The sequence below is a fragment of the Nelumbo nucifera genome, chromosome 3, assembly GCF_055504915.1.
Source record: "Nelumbo nucifera cultivar China Antique chromosome 3, China Antique-T2T, whole genome shotgun sequence".
In the NCBI taxonomy this organism is placed as follows: Eukaryota; Viridiplantae; Streptophyta; class Magnoliopsida; order Proteales; family Nelumbonaceae; genus Nelumbo; species Nelumbo nucifera.
Window position 1 is genome coordinate 55,005,498 of NC_142651.1, and position 22,636 is coordinate 55,028,133.

General features: G+C 37.5%; 1 protein-coding gene and 1 non-coding gene across 2 annotated transcripts; one reads left to right on the plus strand and one right to left on the minus strand.

The window, feature by feature from the left end:
• Positions 1–12,651: 12,651 nt before the first annotated feature.
• TRNAW-CCA (transfer RNA tryptophan (anticodon CCA)) lies at positions 12,652–12,723 on the minus strand. Its single transcript has one exon. It is a non-coding gene; the product is annotated as a tRNA-Trp (tRNA).
• A 1,678-nt stretch (positions 12,724–14,401) lies between these two features.
• On the plus strand, positions 14,402–20,246 carry LOC104600966 (immune-associated nucleotide-binding protein 9-like). Its single transcript, XM_010264141.3, has 6 exons — positions 14,402–14,582; positions 14,725–14,816; positions 14,960–15,211; positions 15,419–15,693; positions 19,122–19,337; positions 19,780–20,246. The coding sequence occupies exons 1-6, from the start codon at positions 14,575–14,577 to the stop codon at positions 19,906–19,908; spliced, it is 972 nt and encodes a 323-aa protein (XP_010262443.1). The 5' UTR covers positions 14,402–14,574; the 3' UTR covers positions 19,909–20,246.
• Positions 20,247–22,636: the final 2,390 nt, after the last annotated feature.

Consider the following 22,636-nt stretch of genomic DNA (forward strand, 5'->3'; position numbering starts at 1 on the left):
CTATGAACATTTAAAACTAACACAAGTTTCATTAAGTGTCCAGTTTTTGGGTCTTACACAAAAATATACCACACAACATGAATCAAACATGTACTTTATTTATTTACATTAAATATCAAAAGTACATCAAAACTGATTGAAGCTAAGGGCATACAAAAACTGTCCAATAGCTGAGGTATGAAAGAAAGTGTACTTTATTTATTTACATTAACCCAATCAATTCTAGACTTTTGGGCCTAGTATATCTCCTCACGGGCTAAAATAGCATTCAACTTCTTATGGAGAGGTTGAGACAAAGCATTTTGTCTCAAAATATTTTATTTTAATTGGAATATGTTACCAAACTTTTTTTATTCCACTTTTTCAAATCTTGAACCAAAATGTTTCTTTTTTAATGAATTGATTAGTCCTAGAGCCTTCGAACTCAAGACTCCAAGCCCTCTGAATAACCTGTTCCAACTCTAGATCGAGACACCACATGGCCTCTAAACGGAAAGGTTTAGGACCTAAATTCATGGAGTCCTTTGTTTGAAGGAGCAGGGGAGAATGATCCGACACCAAGAAATGCAAATTTGTTAGGGAAGCCTCAGGAAAGTAGGCGCTCCAAATAACATTAGAGAAAACCCAGTCCAGATGCTCCCTCACATTCTTGTTTTTCCAAGTAAATTGCATTCCTTTCTTGTTCAAGTCATTGAGACCACAATGGTTAATACAATCATTGAAATCTTTAGTTTGGCTAGGCGAGACATTCTCACCTCCCCATTTGTTATCTCCCATCCTTAAGGCATTGAAATCCCCCATAACACACCATGGGTGATTCATGCCATCTGAGATATTATTAAGCCATTCTAACACTGTTTTCTGTTCATTTCTATTAGGTGGTGCATACACAAAAGTACAAAACCAAGATTGGTTTTGATTAAGGTCATCAATTAAGGCGTACACCATTCTATCATTAGAAAAGATAATATTTAAATTGCATTGCCTTTTGTTCTACATGACCCAATGCCCACTAGAAAACCCAACTGAATGAATGTAAGTGGTGCTTCTAGAGGAAACCTGGGCCCCTGTGGTGGAGGGGATATTATAAGAGATGGAAGAAATGATTTTATTTGTGATTTCACTGACACTTAGGGAATTGATACTAATTTAGTTGCAGAAGTTATGGCCTTATTGGATGGTTTACACATGGCGGTTGCCCTTGACCTAAATAAGGTTATGGTGGAATCCGACTCCAAACTTTTGATCAATATCCTCAATGGTGATTGTACATCCCTGTGGAAGCTTTGGTTTTAGTTGTCTCAGGTACAGGAGCTTAGGAATAGATTGGACTTCTTCTTTTGTGTTCGCATTTATAGAGAAGCTAATCAATCGGTGGATGCTCTTGCAAAACTTGGTTGCTTAACTTCTCAGAAAATTGTTTATGATTGTACAGAAAATCTTCCTTCACACATACAAAATTTGGTTACTACAAATGGTCCAGGTCATCATTTTTTGATAATTTGTTGATTTTAGGTTTCCCGGACACTTGTTGTTTATATGAGTTGGGTTTCCCTTGTATAGTGTGAGGGCTTCACGTCCCCCCCTCCAAGGTTCTTTGCATATGAATAAAGCTTTGGTAGCCACCCCTCCACCGGGAGTAAATTTTGGGGTTCAAAAAAAAAAGAAAAAGGAAACCAACCTGACTCAACAATAACCAACTCATCAAAAGGAAGGGACTTAACAATATTCTTAGCTCTTTTTGGACATACCCTAGTCTCCATTAGAAAACATACATCTATATTGTGAGATTTAGACAGAAAATAAACTTGTCGCCTAAGGAGAGGTCTACCAACCCCTCTAACATTCCAACAAAGCAACTTAATTTCTCATAGTGCTATTGTTCAAGACTCGTATTGTCCATCATCGATTCAACTTGCTTCCCATGGTCATTCATTTTTTCATCAAGAAGGTTATCATTCTTGAAGGAGTTCCCCTCAGTCAGCATGTCTTGCCCTTCCTAGTCCTCGTCTAGAGCATTCTCATCATCCACGACATCTCCCTCCCATGTGTCCATTCCTTCATCTTCACTCTTCCCTTCAATTGGATTACAATTCACTACTTTGTTGGGGAACTTCTCCACATTAACATTTTTAATGATAGGAGCCATTCCTTTTTGGATCCAGACCTGTTTCAGATTAGGGGGATGCATGGGTTCAACAACCACATGGTCTAGGTTAATAAATCTTGCACGGCTACTGGATTTAACCCATTCATGTCTCAGGTTCTTAGCCTAAGACCAGCTCTGAACCTTGTAATTCCATAATTTATTCTTTCCTTTGCTGCAACCAAACTTTTTTATCTTCAGACATTTTCTTAGTATTGGTCACCTTCTTTCGTTGAACAACAGTCCATTCATTTTCTTTCGGTTTTCGGAAATTCGGACAATTAGTAGCCTTATGTCCTCTCCAGCCACAACTCAGACATAAGTCAAATATGTTCTCGTAGAAGATTCTGATGGTGTGCTCCTGTCCACCAAAAGTAAGAGGAATCTTCAGTTTGAATGGTTTAGAGAGATCCACACGCACATAGACTCTTGGGTAAACCATCCAATGAAATTCCTCTGTATTGGAGTCAAGCTTTATAACCTCCAAAACATCCCAAAGCACAACCTCCAAGTCATCCCTGGACCAGCAATCGAGTGGTAGTCCAGGTAGTCTAACCCAAAGATTAACATAATCGAGCTTCGTTGAGAGAGGATTGAAGCCACTCCTCCACTTAAAAATAACAAAGTATTTCCCATTTACAAACCATGGACCTTCTTCAAGCACAAGGTTGTAGTCATCTGAGGAGCACAGGATATCAGGAAGAAGCCATTACCGATCGACCTGATATCTATTTTTCCTTTCAGACCCCACTCCATCATCCGATTAGTTATAGACTTAATGGGTTCAAGCTCTCCCAGTATTTTCCCGATCAGGCATTGGGACAACCTATCTGAATCATCCTTTCGATCCTTCCTGATCTGATCTAGGTTCACTGGTCTGGTCACCATTGAGCTCACTGTATTGGTGCAACTAGACCCCTGCTCCTCTCGACCACAAGCTTGATCTATTTGCTGAGCGAAATTGAGGCATCTCTTAGCCTTACTGGACTCGCCTTTTTCAAAGGAGCTTCTGAGTTTTCTATCCATGATCTCAGTATCCACTGGGTTAGAGCTCAGAATGTTAGTCAATTTCCCCCGAGTGCTATTTATATTTATTCGGCTTTCTCGCTCTTGTGTTCCCGAGCCAAGCGCAACGTTAAAACTATCCTTGGTCTCCACGCCATTATTATTGCTCATGCATGCTTTCAGGGAATAATGTTTGAGAAGAGCCTCCCTAAAATTAAGTTTGGCCAAGTTGGTTGTGATAAAATCATAGTTTTGCCCTTGTCGGTTCGCCTCCTTATATCGACTTAATGGTTAGTTTGTAGAATTTCTGCATGAATTTCCCATGCACGTGGTTATCATCAAGACTTTGGAACTACCATCCATAGAGTCTATCAGATGAGTACTGCCCCTGTTCTTGGATTTATTCTCAAGACTATAAATCTCCACAGCAAATTCAGACCCACTATAAGAAACAGACACCTCAGATTTAATATTTCCAAATTTCGAGAAATCCTTATGAGTAGTTTCATCATTATTGGAAGGACAATTCTTAACCACAACTTCACTATCTGTGGGTAACTAAAGAGTAACTTTGGAATTAATGGCTTTGTTTCCCAACGATAGGAGGGGAATCGTCGCATCACCTCTCATAGATTCAAACATAGGGGAGAAGTTGTCTTCAATGGATTCGGTTTTGGAATTCTTCTGGTGACCTCACATGGGCTTCTCTTTACCGAAAGGACCCAGAATTTGTCTTTCTGGTTGGTTCTCAAGCTCATACATCCCATAGAGAAGATCCTCTCTTCTCCGAGGCCAAAAGAAACGGCAAACACCCTTCCATAGGGAATTACCACAGGACAGGCTAATCTGTTTGTTAGGGAGCACTTTAACCAAATGCAAAGTAGTGCAACTTTCAGTTTCAACTTGCCGCAAAGAAACCTCCCCGTCATTGCCTTTATTTTTCTTAGAAAACATGCCTTTGGGGAATCTGATACCAGCATTCAGTTCAATTTTGTCTTCCCTTTTGTTTCTATTATTGTTATGGAGGCAGTTTCCAGATCTGCTACCGTTGTAAGGATTTTTCAAGTAATAATCCTTAGAGATCTTTGGATCCAAGGATTGAGCAGACCAGTCATTTAGAGGGCGTCCGGTAGCATGTTCATCTCATGGATGGACCGTTTTGATCCACGCCACGGGATGAACTCACTGTTCGGTTCGCTGTGGACGGGACCGGTCCATACTATCTCATGGACCAGCCCTGTCCACACCCCAATTTAGCGCCAATGGCATTTTATCGTGGAGGGGGTTGGTCCACGATTTGTTATTGATATCATGCTTCACGCGCACTCTCCAAACCCAACATTTTACCATTGAAGACCGCCAAAGATCCCTGCTCCACCACTATTTATTGTGTTCTGCCGAAGGCCTCCACCGTTGAAGACCTCTGTTGTGCTCTGCCGAAGGTCTCCATATCCAAAGACCTCTGTTGTGCTCCACCACAGCTCTCCTCTGTCCAAGCTCTTCACCGTTGGTATGTGAAACTTGATCAGAGATTTGTTAGAAATAGCTAACTCGAAGAACTCCAATGCCAATATTGTTGATCTAAAATGGAAAAGGCATTGCCCTTAAGCCTTAAGGGATGCCCTTTTCTTTCAAATATTTTCTCCATATCCAAAGACCTCTGTTGTGCTCCACCACAGCTCTCCTCTGTCCAAGCTCTTCACCGTTGGTATGTGAAACTTGATCAGAGATTTGTTAGAAATAGCTAACTCGAAGAACTCCAATGCCAATATTGTTGATCTAAAATGGAAAAGGCATTGCCCTTAAGCCTTAAGGGATGCCCCTTTCTTTCAAATATTTGATTATACCTTTCCTTCCATAGTCTTGCAATGCAGAACCAACAATGGATTCCTAATGCATATGGCTCTGGAGTCTAGTTTGCATGATATTCCCCCATAGTCCTCTCTATCTTATTGATCTGGAGGATCATGATGTTTTTCTTTCTCATATATGTGGATGTGCTTGTTAGGATGTGGACTCATTTGCAAAAGTTGTTTGGTGTAGGCATTCTTTGAACCTTGGAGGCAGTCCACTATAAGATTTCTACTTTCTGAACAATTGCATAATCCTATATTTCTTTATATCATTTTCATACAAGGATGTACAGAGGATAACAAGAAGCCAACCACATAAACCTTTGTAGAGAAACTACTGATTTTTTGCAAGAGAAGATGGGGAAGCCATCCAGAAGAAACTAGAATAGCATAGGTGGAGGATGATCACATGAAGTTCTCTCTGACATCAAGGTGGAGGGAAAATTTAGTTTTCATTAGAAGCTAAATCCTTATGAACGATTTAGCTTTGCATAGGCTTGTTTCTTTAGCCTTTTATTTCTAATCTATGTTTTGTCCTTAATTATTGAAAAAAAAAAAAAAAACAGAGTGCCCATCTAAGTTCATTCTTGTTGATGGGTATTCTATTTGTCATACAGAGTGCCTATGCAAAGCCCAAAGCCTGACCCCAAGCATGAACATTTGCACAATCCTATATTTCTTTATATCTTTTTCTTATATAAAATAGCCCCTCTTTATCTTGCAGTATGCTTGAGCAGAGAGCTTATTCATCTGGAAAATATGTTTTTTAATGAGAATCAAACATTTTTTTTTCATATGGAGTATACACAAGCACACACAGATAGTCTGTTTTTCATACATGCAATGTGTTCATTAGCATTTTTTGACCACTTGACACAAAAGTTGTCTGCATGAGCATCTTTGAACATGGGAGTAAAAGGACATACCCAATGCTGGTCCTAGCTGTCTGGTGTCTTAGGAGGGGTGGATTGGACAAGAACCTAGGATGGTTGTGATAGAGTTAGTGTCTTGGCCTTTGTGGAGATAAATTATTTATTTATTTTCTACAGGTTATGAGAAATTTGCTAGCAAAAGAAGTGATACAGAAATATGGATTGCTTTTTTCCTTTGGAGCTATGAATAAAATTATTTTCCCATGTAATTTGGGTTAATCATTGTGTCTAAAATTATTTGGAATCCAGACTGCTAGGTGGTTAGCAGTCTCAGTATGTTTCTATACTTCCATGCTCCCACTACATTTTTCTTCACTTGTTAAACCTGTTGATTACAACATTTGAATATTGTTAAACCTGGAACCCATTACAATAGTATTGTAGAGGCTGGTTGGCTCTTGCATTTTCTTTTACTTTGAAAGACAATCTTGTACAAGATTGGACTCCCCCTTATTATGGCTCCATCAAGCTCAAGTTTGATAGGTGTTCCATGAGAAATCTAGGCCCTTCAAGTGTATGAGGAGTTTTTAGGAATCATGAGGTGAGATCTTAGAGGTTTATTTTCGAAAGAAAGAACTCTTTAAAGGAAGAAGTTCTGAATAGGATTATGGGAATGGTTTGCTCTTGGTTGGAAATACACTCTTTATTTAGAAATAGACATATTTCTTCCTTTTTTGATTCAGACTTCCTTTTTGTAAGGAATTTTTAGTTATTTTGAGGGATGGGTGTATTGGGTTGATGGTTTATCTCTGCATAGCTTCTCATTGCACAGAGTCTTAATTGTATTTTGGCCCTTTTTTATTCTTTTTGAAATGAAATACTTTAAATTGAGTATTCAGGAGTTATTTTTAAATTTGTTAGTGTCTAAATAATAGGGTAGGTCACCTTAGTGAGTCATATAATTTAAGTGTGTTTCAGAGGTTTGGGGTTATTTGAGATTCCAACTCCCATGTTCGTGTCCATGCAATACTTTATCATCCATGCATACTATAACTTTGCATTTCTCCCTCTTTATCATCCATGCATACTGTAATTTTGCATTTCTTACTCCAACTGACCTACACTTGCAAATGCCAAGTTAAAATCATCCATGATCAATGTAGAAAGAAATAGGCTGAACACTCATCCGATATAGGGTTAAGTAAATATCAATAACCAATATCCATTGCACAAGCATAAAATTATTTTACAAGGCATTCACTTAATGTGATAATTTTGGAATATTCACTCACCCAGAGTTTACCAAAATGGTTCAAGTTTGGTCCCATGGTAATCGATAAAATTTCATGTCTTCCCTATTCTTGTATACAAGCTATCATCATCATAGCCTTGTCCAACTATTGTGGGCCTTCAAATTATATCTCACTACTTCAACCCATGTCCTCTTCATAATCCTGTGATCTATATAATCATTGAACAACTTTTTCAACCAGAATAAGCAATTTCCCCTCATGCATTTCCAAGCCTGGGGATACCATCTGGTCTCAAAGCATTTTCCGACTCCATCTTCATTATCATATCAATTTCTCCATGGAGGTCTTGGATCCTTTATGTTTTTGATCTTCCACTCTCTTAGACTCTTTAATGCATTAGGAGGCAGAATATAGAGAAAACCCATTTCTATCCTATTCTAGTAGGTAGGAACTATTATAAAGAAAAAAGAAATAGGAACTACTACAAACAATAGATAGGAGGTTCGATGAAATTGATTCAAGTTGTTAGAAGTTGATTGTTTCACATAACCCATTTCTATCATATTCTACAGACATATATGGCCTCTCAATCAGAAGTATTGCATGAAGATAAGACCAATGAGTCTACCACATGGAGTGAGGCCGCAGAACGTATATTCATTGAATTGATGGTAGATCAAGTGAAGGATCACAATAGACCAACCTTGACATTTAACAATGATGATTGGAAATATATTGCTGAGAAATTCAACAACATTCATAACGAGGCATATGCCTGTGACCAGTTCAAAAACAAATTCCATCACTTGAAGAAGTGATTTAGCAACTTCCAATAGATATGCAACCATATAGGAGTTACAATAGATCCACTGACAAAAAACCAACTGATAGTGAGAGTGTTTGGGACTTCTTAATTACGATATGACTATTATACATCCCTTTTATTTGTGTTTAATTGAGGGGTTTTAATTAATAGGATGCTAAAACCAAACAACTATACTTCATGTAGAAGTATAAGTGGGAAAAGTAGATAAAGAAAAAGGATCGCCCTTATCTGGATGAATTGGAGATCATCTTCTCTGGAACTAGTGCTGCAGGAAGCACATCTATTGGGAATGTTGAAGCATCGTCAGATGAAGAGAATGACTATGCCACACAAACCCAAGATCCATTTGTTAATCACTCTCCTAATGATGTTAATATGTCTTATGCATCCATGCCTGAGACCCTGCTTGTTGATTCTGAAATTGATACTAACTAGAAAAATGACAGACTTACAAGGACTGGTTCACTCCCCACCTCTCTCAGGAAATGGAAGAGGACCAGGCAGGGAACTAATTTCTTACATGCAATGGGTGCATGGGAAGAGTTCAGCAAGGCTAGAGTGAAGTTACTAGAAATTTAAATAGATAAAGAGATAAAAAAGGATAAAGAGAATGAAGAACAATGCAAGAAAAATGTATCTGCAACAGAATGCAAGGATGTTGTGAATGACTTTCTAATGATCGGAGCTGTTAGTGTCCAACAAGTTTTAAAGGCAGCTGAGATATTTAAGGAGGAGTATTAGAGACAAAGTTTATGACATTTACATTTGAATGTCAATTTGAGTAGTTAAAGAAACTATAGCTTTTTGCTTATGTTTTAAGTGCTTGGATATCTTATCAGTATGGCTTTTTGCTTATGTTTAATTTTTTATTAAGATAACTTTTTTTTATTATGTTAATTCTTTTAACATAAACACAGATTATGTTAACTTTTTATATGTTCATTATGTTTCATTATAATGTGTGTATGTTCCTAGGATTTCTATGGACATCAATGAAATAGATGACATCGCTTTCAATGAATGGGATGAAGATGATGACGAGTTCATTGAACTTGTTTTTGTTAGTGGAGTAGTAAAATACTACAATTTATACTTTGTTAAACAACCATATTGCACATCGAGGATGAGTGAGCATGCATTTGTCATGGAATGTTTGGACGACTTAAAGCATCCTGACAAAGTGTACGACACATTTAGGATGGAGAGACATGTATTTAAAAGTTTTGCTAATCTCTTGAAAGACCATGGCCTTTTATCCAATAGTCGAAATATCACAATGAAGGAATCACTTGCTATTTTTCTTATGATTGTTGGTAACAATGAAAGATATCGGTTAATTGCAAGTAGGTTCCAACCCTCCAAAAGTACTATTAGTACTCACTTTAGGAGGACTTGCAAAGCAATTTGTAGGCATGGGAGAGAGTTCATTCAACCACCACCATTTGAAGAAGTGCAACCATATATCAGACATTCGGAGAAATATTACCTGTGGTTTCAGGTATTTTATTGGTGTCTTATATATCTATATATGTCATGTATTTTTTATATATTGACCATGTATATGACCACTTAGGATTGTATTGGGGCAACTAATGGTACCCATATAAGTGTGTGGGTTCCTTTACACCAACAAATCCCATATAGTGGGAGGAAGTCGCATTGCACTACAAATGTGTTGGTTGTATGCTCGTTAACATAAAATTTACTTTCGTTTATGTGGGATGAGAATAGACCTGGCAAAAAGTTGACCCAACCCACGAACCCGACCCAACCCAACCCGAAAAAATAGGGTTAGGGTCTCATATTTAGCTACCCGAATGTGAAAATGACCCGACCCAAAAAAACTAGGTTGGGTTGGGTTGGGTCATGGGTTAACCCGCTGACCCGATTGTCAAGTCTAATTTGGACTATTTATGCATTGTTAGAAGTTTCCACTCTTTAGTTTTTTTTTTATTTAGTCTTTACTTTTTATGGTTTACTCTTTAAATTGTTAAATGTTCAAGTTTTTTATTTTATATTTGGAATTTTAAGGTTAATTCTTTTAATTTTGACTTTTTTCATGTAATTTTTCTTTATTTTTTTAAATTTCAATTATTTTTTGGGATGACCCGAATTGACCCATGGGTCAACCCTAACCCGAACATTTTGGGTTAGGGTCTAGCATTTGACAACCCAACCCGAAATTCAACCCGACCCGTAATCAACTCGAAGTACCTTGACCAAACCCGAATCCAACCCACCCAACCCAATTGCCAAGTCTAGTTGGGAAGGATCTGCTCATGACTCTAGGGTATTTGCAAAACCTATTTCTCGACCACATTCAGAATTCCCACATCCTCTCGCAGGTAATTTATTTCAACATTTTTAGTTAGTACAAGCCTATTTACCTATGTCTAATGCATTCGATTGCATATGGCTTTTGTAGGGAAATATTATTTTGTAGATTCTGGATTTTCATGTGGGTCTGGATATTTAACACCTTATTCTGGTGAACGATACCATTTAAATGACTTTAGAGGGTAAAGAAAAAGATTTCAGTGAAAGAAGGAATTATTTAATTATAGGCACTCATCACTAAGAAATGTTATAGAGAGGTGCTTTGGGATATTGAAAGGAAAATTTCCTATCCTACAAAATATGTCATCTTTCAACTTACGAATGCAAAGATACATTTTAATGGAATGTTTCATCACCTACGATTTTATTAAGCAAGAAGCAATTCACGATAAAGACATCGATCGATGGGCAATGGAAAATATGACTATTGAAGATTCAAACGAAGCCAATGAGAGTGATTTTGATGAAGAGAATGAACAAGCAAATATACAAACAACTAATATTAGGGACAGTATAGAAGATATGATGTGGGCACAACATGAAATTGAATCATTTCAATTTTAGTTTTAATTTGAATTTTAAACATGGTTAACATATTGGATATGTTTGAAACATTTTGAACTTATTTGTGGTACATTGGATTTGTTTTCTTTGTTTGTGTGAAATAATACTATCTCATTATTATATTTGTATTGATAAATTGATGTAGTGATGGTCGGACATATACGCACACCATTGTGCTCGTGTGGCAAGGGACCAATAGAAGTATTCATGGAAAAAACCAATGCCAATTATGGACGGTGGTTCTTCCGTTGCCCAAATTTGGAGAATCACCCAAATTCATTTTAGTGGGTAGGTGAATTAATTGAATATGATGCTCAAGTAGCCCCACGTAGAGATTATATGACCCATCATCAACATGTAAGACTTCATGCAGTACGAAGGTAATACCGAATTTCACAAGTCGAATATTATGTTGCTTGCATGTTGTGGGTGCAACATACTTTGCACTATTCTTCTTTTTTTTCTTATAATTGTTGTTCTATTATTTTTGTTTAAGTACTAATTGTAATATTGGTGGTTTATCCATACACCATTCCAGGAAACCAGTTGACCAATATTTTGATGTTATGTTTGCATTACAATTAGTATGGGAACCAATGGATTATTAGTTTACCTGAATAGTTTGATGTTATGCTTAACTTGCAATAATTTGTTATTTACTTTGTTTAAATATTAATTTTTATTTTTAAATTAATTTATTACAATTTTTCTTGAAATTAATATTTTTAGTTAATATTCAATGGTTGAAGCCTTTTTTTCAATTTTTATGCATCATATATATTATAAAAATTGGACATTTATGATCGATTGTATAGATTACTTCATAAATTGTATATGAGACACATAGAATCAAAAAGTATGGTGTGGACCAATCCACACCACGCTTACAAAACGCCACTATAGGTGTGGACCGGTCCAGTCCACACAGTTTGTCCACAGTTGATTGGTCCTTGCCACAGGGTGTGGTGTGGACCGGTCCACACCACCCAATTTCTCGTCCATACTATAGAACACCCCCTTTAGTCTTCTCCGATTGTAGGCAATTTTCCCACATTCACCCAATTTGCTTGGGTGTTTTTCCTTCCAGTGAAGTAAGGCCTCAGAGAAATCATTCCTCCACTTTTTTTGTCTACCCTTGATACCCATTCGAAGGTGTCAAGGAGAATAAAACATGACAATAACACTGAAACACAAACATGAGAATTGGTAGGGAATAAACTAACACAAGAATGAGAAGAGAATCGGAAAAACTTCCCTTGAGAAGACTACCCCTGAAATGCAATAACATGCTGGTGATCTTCCCTTGAGAAGACTCATGCTGAAATTTCAATTCTCCGGCTTGGTGTCTACGTTCTTACCCATAGGGGTGGATTTAAACCGAGCCGAATAGTACGAGGCTCGAGCTTGGCTCACCAAGGTAATACAAGGCTGGAGTCAGAAACTCGTAAGCTCGAGCTCAATTTGAGAAAAAAATGTTTTATAAAAATAAAATATTTTTTATTTAATATTTAAAAAATTAAGAATTATAATAATTAATTATTATTATATATGTAATATTAAGAATTATAATATTTTTATTATATATATTATTTCTATTATTATTATTATTATAACAATTCAAGAGCTTTATTAATATAAACGGGCCGGACCGAGTTTTTCACAAGCCGAGCTCTACACCCAGTTACCCGTACCTTGTTCTTTTCAGCTCTCGTAAAAGGCTGATGCTCAGGTATGAATAATTAAAAGGCCTTTTTAGTTTTTAATGTAGAAAATAAATTGGATCGTTGGAGGGAATTGAACCCGACGTGAATCGAACACGCAACCTTCTGATCTGGAGTCAGACGCGCTACCATTGCGCCACGGATCCGTCGTTGTAATCCTTTGATCAGTTTTCAATTGTAGACATCGTTATAGAAAAATAAACGATACTTATAATCAATTAGTTCTTTGATGAATATTACCCATGTAAATAGGAATTACAATATTCTAGCCCATCTGATAGCGCAGAGGGCTAAATCCATCGACCAGGATTACTTTTATTTGGCAGATTACCCACAAGGGATCCCAGATGTTATGAACTTTGTTAATATCTTGGCTTTATAATATGGTTTATCATTCAAAAATATCAAGTCAGACCTAATTGTCCCAATTAATTATCGATTCACAACTAACACCTTATCCCATGCCAAACCGGACCCATTGACAGCTTACCCCCAGAACCAATCGACTTAATTATTAATGGGACTATCGGGTCTTTTTGATAGATATGGGACTATAAGGTCTGATCTGATTATATTTGAACCTGTAATTTAAAAGGGTCCGTTTGGTTTGTAGTTGGACTCAGAATTAGAATTAAAATCTTTTAAAATTGAAATCAAAATGGTATATTTCCATAATCTGATTCAAACAAGAATGAGAATGAAAATTGGAATCAACAGGAATGAGATTTCATTCATGAGGGAGGGCAAAGAATGGCCATTCCCTGAAATGAGAGAATGCCATTCTAGTAAAAACGGAAATGAGATTCTGATTCTGTCCGATCAAACAGTTGAAATCGGAATAAGTCATTTCAATTCAAATTCCAGACCCCTTTTCCCACAAACCAAACGGGACCTTATTTTTATCAAATCGACATATTTGGACGTGATTATAAGTATATCATGATAAAAGTAGGTTTTAGATGGGGATTTTTTTTTTGTAATTTGCTAATATATATGCATATACATAATCGTATATTCATATATTAGTCAGATTAAAATAATTAATCATTCATGGATGCTTGATATATCAGTTTGGTTTTGTCAGATTTTTCCGACCCATTGACAACCCTACAAGTGACTTGTAGAGGCACTTTCCTCTTACGCATTATATAGGCCAGCCCATGAGAGAGGAGTTGGGGTGCAATCTGGGTGGGCTCAACTTTACCCTTTGAGTTATTGACAGTCCATGCTTGGGCTTTATATTTGGGTGGGTGCCTCTAGGTAGTCGAGAGCTGGAACGAGAATGACCCGACCCGAGCGTATCATGTCAATTATATTCTATTCCGAAGAATCACTTTATGAAATGACTTGTGACTTGTGAGCAAAGAGTGATCTTCAAAAAGTGAGAAAGAAATAGTTCTAAAAAGATTCCTAATTTTTTAGAGTGGTTATAGTGCCTCTCTCTCTCTCTTTTTGTTTTTAGTGCTAAGTACAAACATTAGAGCCAAATTATAAACAATTGTTTTTCAGATTTTAACGTTGATGGGCACCAAATTATTTTCCCTGTATAACCATTTCCAGCTCCTGCTTCCTTTCTCCACGTTTGTGTCATCAACACTTAACGTCTTTAAAAGCCCAAAGGACACGCAGAAAGATGCCAAATGAACCTGATCTTCTTCCTAATCCTACATGTTCTTCCCAAAAGAATAAAGCCTTGGGTCCCACCATTGTTTTGAATCTAATTCTCTCTTTACCTAAGATCTACATTTACATTTTGAAACATTATTCCTTTCTCCACTCAAATCTTGGGCACTAATGCTCTTTATACCATCCTTCAGTCACAAAACTGGATGTGCTTTTTTCTTTTTTGAAAAAAAGAAAGAAAGAAACTGTATGTTTTTGTGTCCTCTATAAGTGCTCACCTTCCAATTTATTGCATCCCACTAAGAGCTTTCACTCTTCAGCTACACCTCTCCTCTTTTCTGAATTCCTCAGATAAAAATCTTAAAGAGAACTTGATGTCCCTGTAAGTTTTTCTTTTCACCCTTTAATTTCTACAAAAAAGAAAAAAAAAAAATCTCTGCATGGTTTCTCAGCAACAAACTGTTCAATGGTTTTGCTTAGTTTGTTGAGTGTATGCAATTTTTTTTGTTTTTACATTGAATTAGCAAGGAGATTTGTAACGGTTTGCGTTGCTGGTTTGACAAATTTCGAGGAGCACCAAATCCGAGACAAATGGACAGCGAAAGAAGACCAGAAGGTGAGCGACTGCGTATCTGAAAATCGAGAGAGAGAGAGAGAGAGAGAGTTAGCTTTTTATTAATTTCCTCCTCCTATGGCGTATGCAAAAATGATTTGAAACATGGGTTTTTTTTATTCTATGAAATTGATCATTACAAGCAGATACTTATACATCACCAACCAAGAAAGAAACCACCAGAAGTACTGAAAATTATTCGGCATCGACTACATCCAATAATGCGCTGACCATGGCTTTACTCGGAAACACTGGCAACGGCGTGAGCGCCACTGGCAATAGCATCCTTAAAATGCCTGCCTTCGAATCAAAGCGCAGCTCTGGTTCAGTTACATCCACTTCTGAAATGAAGGATGCTGTTGTAGATGGCAAACTTGTGAAAGTTATCGACACTCCTGGTACCCCCTATAGCAGCTCGATCTCTTTTGCTTTAATTATTGATCTCTGTCTCTGTCTGTGTCTGGTTTCTTTGATCATGCAAGAAAACCCATTATTTTTTCTAAGTTGTTTTTACCTTTTTTTTTTCTGGGCTTTCGGATGTATGCTTGGAGTTGGAGTGTTGCATGATAAGCAGAAAATTGAGCTGACTGGATGAGTTTTTGCAGGGCTTTTTAACTTTCTACTTAGAGCTGATTTCGTGGTCAAAGAGATTGTAAAGTGCATTGAATCGGCAAAGGATGGAATCCATGCAGTTGTGGTGGTTTTATCAGTGAGGTCCCCTTACTCAAAAGAGGAAGTAACTGCAATTCAAGGCCTGAAGATTCTTTTTGGAGATAAAATTTCTGACTACCTGATCTTTGTTTTCACTGGTGGGGATGAACTTGAAGATGATCAGACATTGGATGATTATTTGGAGGATGAGTGCCCTCAACCTTTAAAGGTTATGTTTCATTTCAGAATCTCTTTTCTCAATTCCTTTCGGTTCTTGTATTAATATTATTTGGTTCATCATTGCTAATTGCCTTAAACTATGTTTGGTTTGACAGAAAATAAGATAGAATCAAGAAGTTGAGGGAGGGAAAGTTCATTCTTTCTTCAACCTACTGTTTCTCTCTTTTTTTTTATGTCAAAAGAAACACAGGAGATGTTCCCAATTCACGGGGTAGTGTGTTGTGGGTAGACGTGAGCAGGGTACTTGTGGGTAGGAGATCTGGACTCATATTCACCCCACTTGATTATTTGTCCAGATTGGGTATATGGTTGAGACCCGGGATTCCTACTCACTTTTCCTACCCACTCTCTACCTACTGTGAATTGGAGCCACACATCTCTAATTCACGGCAAATTCACAGCGGGTAGAGAGTGGGTAAGAAAAGTTTGTAGGAAATCTGGGCTCATATGTTGATCCAGATTCTAATAATCAACAGTAGGGTTACTGGAGTTAAAGGAAAAGAATAATACGTCACACTCCACCATGGTTTTCGAACCGCTATTGACCCGGATGGTTGGACCATTCGGTTCAAGAACCGTGCAGGCAATCAGTTTCGTTTTACCCCAAAACTGGTCTTTGGCAAAAAAACGTTAAATTGGTTAATGACCCATTGACCAATGCGGTCAAACCGTTGATCCATTCAATAGTTTTTGACAATTTTTTAATTTTCATTGTCAAAATAGACCATTCAATTGAACCATCGACCCAGAAACCGATGGCCAGAACGATTTCGTTTCTGGATCGTTTTTTAAAACCATGCACTCCACACTCCACAACGAATTAAAAATGAAAATTAAAGAAATCTTTTTTAAGGGGTCGGGAAGAAAAATCCTCTACATGTCTGAAATAGATGGGATATCATCTAAGGAGCTTCCTTTGCTTTTGCTAGCCTGAATACATGACATGAAGCCTTTATACCTATCATCTTTGATTAATTTGAGAATTTCTTGGAGTTGTTAAGGCATTAAGGCTGTGTTTGGTTTGTTAGAAAATAAGAATGAAATAAAAAGTTGAGGACTTGAGGGAAAGCTTTTTAAGGTTTAATAACTTTCCCACAAGTTTTTTGTACATCAAACCAAACACAGCCTAATTAAAGATAAATATACAGAAAGTTGAGGAAAAGTTCTAAACAAACTTCCTAAAATTCTTTGTGAACTTTCCTTCAACTTTTAGGCTATGTTTGATTTGCAGGAAAACGTAGGGAATCTTTTCCTTTCCCTACGTTTTCCTTCAAACCAAACACAGCTTTAAGGATTATCACCCTGATACAGATTCTGGGACAAGAGTCATAGAGTTAGAAAACAATGTTATATCTTTACCAAAGAAAAATAATAAAAAAAAAGGTTAGTAGAGGATTAACTACTCGTGTGGTAAATCCGATTTGGATTTTTTGATTAATTAGGAAATTATATCAGTTTAATTTGTAATTGCTGAACTATTTCATTTCATGGAATGAGACCCACACTATTAAGTCTTCATATTTTCTTTGAATTAAGAAATTGAATTAAAAAGGTTAGTAGAGGCTTCACATCATATGAAGTGGGTAGATTTTATTTTATTTTATTTTGATAGGTAGCCATAGGTCTGAAGTGAATATTATTTTTTAAAGAGTGGAGTAATTATTTCTACATTTTTTAAGAGTGAAAAAAACCACTCTCTAGATATTCTTTCTTGAAAAAATAGGTAACCACTCTCTAGATATTCTTTCTTTAATCTTTCAAGATTAAAGATTAATGAAGAAATAACATTTTCGGTAAACATATATAGTTTCATGTTAATTTTATTAAAAAATAACTTATTCTGAAGCATGAGAGAGGGAGAGAGATTTACATAAAACAACATCAGAGTATCTAGACCAGCAACATCCTAATATCAATAATAATATGAAGAAAAAAGAAAAGAAAAATATGGCTTAGTGATCCCAACAAAATGTGATCCGTGTGGGTTTGCCAGGGGTGCAACTCGAACAGGTTGGATTGGGATGAAGGTCAACCCAATCTCAACCCTAAAAGTGTAAATCGGGCCTGGCCCTACCTGAAGTTAGCCAAGTTTATCAACCCAAGCCTAAGATGAGCTTTAACTCAATACAACTTCAACCAAACTCAACTCTAAAAGTGCAAACCTCTGGTATGGGCCTGACCCAACCTGAGGGTAAGCCCAAGATTATCAACCCAAGCCCAACCTGAGCTTAACTCAACATAACTCAGGTTGGGCTTGAACCGGGCTAGGGCAAGTTGGTCAAGCTTGTCCAAACAAAGAAACTACGATAAATTTTAATTCTGGTTTTATCTTCTAAAAATAAATATAGGCATCCAAATTGTCATTTGGATCATTTGAAAGGTCTTGTAAAGGGCTTTTAGATACATCTGGTTAGGGGTGATCATTTCTAACCGGGCCCACCCAGCCCAAAAATTTTTATGCTGGGCTGGGCCTACGTTCTGTGTCCTGACTCGGTCCAGGCCCACAATATTATAACATAATGTATTTAATGTCACTGGCCTGGCTTGGCCCAGCCCATGATCACTCCTACATCTAGTTACAAAATACTCTGCTCAATTTAATATAGAGAGATTAAAAAAAAATGAAAGATAATTTTATGATTTATTTGATTCACAGTTAGAATTAGAATTAGAATAGTCTATTTCTATAGTTTGTTTGGTTCAGACAAAAATAGAAATGGGAATTAGAATCAAAAGGAATGAGAACTCAGTCCCAAAAGAAGAAGGGAATAACCATTCCACCAGGATGAGAATGCGATTCCAATTCCACTCAACCAAACAGTTGAAATTGGAATAGCCCAATCCGATTCCAAATCGCTATTCCTAATAACGAAAAAGGGCCTCGTAGATTTGAGGACCCAAATACCCAATCACCCAATTTGAAACTGCACCATATTTAGCTTTTAAATTAAACCACATTTGTTTTTCTTATATCTCCACCATTTCAGTCAAAATTATACACTGCGTAGGATCAGCTAGGAAAGGAACAAAAGAGGATGTCTCTAGGTGCCCACACATATGATCCCCACACAATAGGTGGGGCCTACACCTATGACCTCAAAAACTGAGACCATCAAGTTGGACCCACAAATGGACCCATCTTTCAATTGTACTTTCCATGTATAACTTCTTATAGATGACCAATATAGAGCCTTAACAGCAAGTTTTTTTTTTATATAAATTTAGTAACCTTTTCACAAGTAAAAAAAATCATTAAAATTTTTCAATAAAATAAATTGTATATTCTACTTGGATATATTGTAACGTAAAGTTATAAATAGAACGAATTTTCGTTATGCCTCTTAGAAATTTATTCATTTATTTTTAACTTCTAAATTCTAATTAAATAAATACTCTTTTTCGGTGATGTTGATGCAGGAGTTTCTCAAATCCTATAGAGATCGGACTGTGCTCTTTGACAACAAGACAAAGAATGATGAAAAGAAAGATAATCAAGTCAAGCAATTTCTCTCCATTGTAGACACGGTTGTGGCCAAAAATGGTGGAAAACCATACAAAAATGAATTTTTTGTTCAATTGCATGAGCGGACAGACAAAACATATGAGGAACGGCTCAAAGAAGTAAGAGATAAGGTAAATCTTGAATCTTGATCCCTCTTATTCAAAACTCTGGGTAGGTCAGATAGAATGACTGGTGGGCCACAATGTGGATCAGGTTGGGCAATGGGTTTTGATTACTACAGCCAAGACCAACTCTGAGCCCAATTAATAGCCAGCCAGGCTGGGCTGAGAAATGACCCATTGACGTTGGATCTTCCATGTGGCAAACGATTGTGGAGCTAGAAAGCTGGTCCTCAAACTGTATCTGAGGATATAGAATAATACAACCATCACCTTAACCTAATTCCATGGTTGGGTTTGTATCCCAGGCCCAATGCTCAGCCCAACCCAAATCCATTCTGGCTAAGAAATGAGGTTTTGAAATTTGAAATTCTGCTGATAGTTGATGAATGTTTAATTGCTTACATGAGAAAGAAACTTTATGTTTGATTCATTAATAATGTGAGTTTTGCAGGTGGCATCAAAGCTTAAACAAACAATTTCTAAGCTACAACAACAGCTAGCAGAAGAGAAATCTGACCCGGAGCTTGCCAGGGAGACAAAGGCACTTCGTATGAAGCTCAAGGACTGTGCTATTTTATGAGGGAACCTTTCATGCTTCTATGTCCTTCTGAATTCTAATATCCCCCAGATAAACTGTCTTGGAATTCTGTCTGATCCGTTGAGAAGGGAGAGGGAGTTGTTTTGTGGCATTTGCTGAACTAGTTGATCTTGTCTCTGGGGTAGTTTGATTCTTTTCGTCTTCTGCTGGTGTGTTTGTTTACTAAATGCTTACTTCGCCAAATGGTGGCCATTGGCCACCTAACTTTTATCTTCCGGAACATATACATAGTGTTACATCTGAAAATTCCTGTTATCTCTCACTCACTTTTTATGTTTAAACGTTGTTAGAGAATAAAGTGGTTGAATGGTTCGTTGAAATGGTATCAGAAACTATTTGATAAAGTGGTTTAATGCAAAATTTCGATATGTATTGGTCCGTATCGGTTGATACGTATTGTATCGGGAGCTTTCTAATACACCTCTCTCAAGGGGAGTTTCAGGGTCAAACCTGGTTCAGGAAGTAGACGGTCCTTAAATCGACCCCTCTGAACCAGATTGAAAAAAAAAAAACTAAAAAAAAAAATAAAGGGGAGTGACAACCGATACAGTCTGATACACCCTTACCAGCATATCGGACTATATCAATATTTTGAACATTGGTTTAATGTTTGATCTTTGTCGCCACATTATAATTAATTAAATTTCAGCACAAAGTATTGGTGGCCTGTTTTTATTGGAATGGACTTTGCCATGAGGGGGCATGTAAGAAAATAAAAACCTATTTAGGGATCTCACCTAACACCTTAAGTTTTTAGGTTGAATAGTTCCTTGAGAATCATTTGATTCATAGGGCAATCTTTATACAAATTTACGAACTACTATGTCTCCAAGAAATAAAAAATGAAAAATGTAAAAAAGATACATCGTGCGGCAACAATTCAATTACCCCACTATTAATTGTTAAAAATGGATTGGTGCATGGAGAAGAATACTTAGAGATGGCAATTTGACCCATCCCCATGGGCCCTGCCTTGCTCTGCCCTAGTCGGGGTGAACTTTTTGACCACTGATTGGGGTTTGGGGAAACCCAAAACTCTTGTCCACCCCACCCTGACCCCGGCCACACACACACATATATATATATAGTATAATATGTTATATTATACTATATTATATTACATAATATAAAATAGTTCTAGGTAGGTTTAAAAAAAATAAAAACTAAATAAATTTGTAAGTATACAAATAGGAATTACCAGTAGGGCAAATTCGGGGATCCCCGTTCCCATAGGGATGAGGTGGGGTTAGGATTTCTAGCCCTGTAGGGGTTTGATGTGGGGACTGGGTGAGACGTTTGAGTTCAGGGTCAAGGGTGGGGCAAGCAAAACCCGGCCTCGCCCCACCCCATTGCCACTCCTAAGAAGCCTCCATGCAGGCCTAGTGGTTGGATATTTTGGCAAACTTGCCCTAATGCCCTTAAATCCTCTTAGGATGATACCAGGCAGTGTTTTTGAACTGTCATTCACTTAGATGGTCAGACCGCTTGGCTCAGAAACTATCCAAGCAATCGGTTCCATTTCACCCCTAACCTGTCCTTTGGCCAAAATTTGTTGACTTAGTCAATGACTAGCTAACCCAGGCAGTGAAACCGTTGACCCATTTGACCTAGACACTGGTTTTTGCCATTATTTTATTTTAATTACTTTTTAATTTGGAACGACCCATCTGTTCAAATTGAATGGTTGAACCACTGACCTGGAAACCAGTTGCCGAAGCGATTCCAGTTCCAGGTCGGTTTTTAAAACATTGGTGACAGATAAATTGTTGCTATGCAGGGAAACAGATTCTCAAAACTGAAGAGATGGTGTGCGGTGCCTCTCCCTGCAATTTGTTCTGATTGAGATCAAGACTTTATTAGGGATGTAAGGTAACTGTACCCGATGAACTTTTGGAACCCAAGTACAGGTATTAGGTATTGAAGCTGAAGTTGCAGAAGGCCAAAGATGGCGTGAGATTTCCAATCTCCGGAGGTATTCTCCCGGATAGACTGTTGGAAGATAACACCAGCCTCTTAAGCTTGAGTTTCTCAAGGTCAAAGATGGTGTTGCAGAAAAAGTACAAATCCTCAAGCAGTTAGGTTTCCAATGTGAAGGTATAGGACCAATGAATTCTTTCTGACCAAGGCCGATGTATTGCAGCTTTGCCAATCTCCGGTGAAATCTTTCTCATAAAGGAATTGTTCCCGTGTTTTAAAGAGATCCAGGTCGGATATCATGGTCAGTTTGGCCAGAGACGGAGGCAGGTTAACAGTGAGGGAATTATTAAAAACAGGTATTGTCTATACGAGATTGAAAAAAGGTCAAGCTCAAGAGGGATCTGCCCACAGATATCAGTGAGTATATATGGTGCGGCCAACCAGTTGGATGCGCCACGTCCAAATGTTTCAGTTGAACAAGTTTTGACAGATTCATGGGCAATGGCATTTGTGAGGGTTGGTTGCAAGTGAATCCGGTGTGTGGGACCAATAAGGTGATTGCATGAAGTGTATCAGATTCCGGCCATTGAGTACGAAGGCCGGGAACTTTGAGGTGATTTCTAAAAGGTTTTAGGAAACATGCCTTTCGGAGATTGTTGATGTGATTCAGAATTGAAACTTCGAGTTCGAGGTAACTGGCAGCAACCAGCAAGGCTAAGAAAGCGGAGCTCTGATAAGTGACCGATTTCGAGAGGGATGGAACCAGTGAAAAAGTGGACATGAGTGAGCCTCG

Bases quoted from the DNA above. Each gene is read 5' to 3' on its own strand.
- LOC104600966 (XM_010264141.3), top strand. The intron at 14,817-14,959 runs GTGAGCGACTGC...CATTACAAGCAG, and splicing joins CAGCGAAAGAAGACCAGAAG to ATACTTATACATCACCAACC. The intron at 15,212-15,418 runs GTACCCCCTATA...GAGTTTTTGCAG, and splicing joins GAAAGTTATCGACACTCCTG to GGCTTTTTAACTTTCTACTT.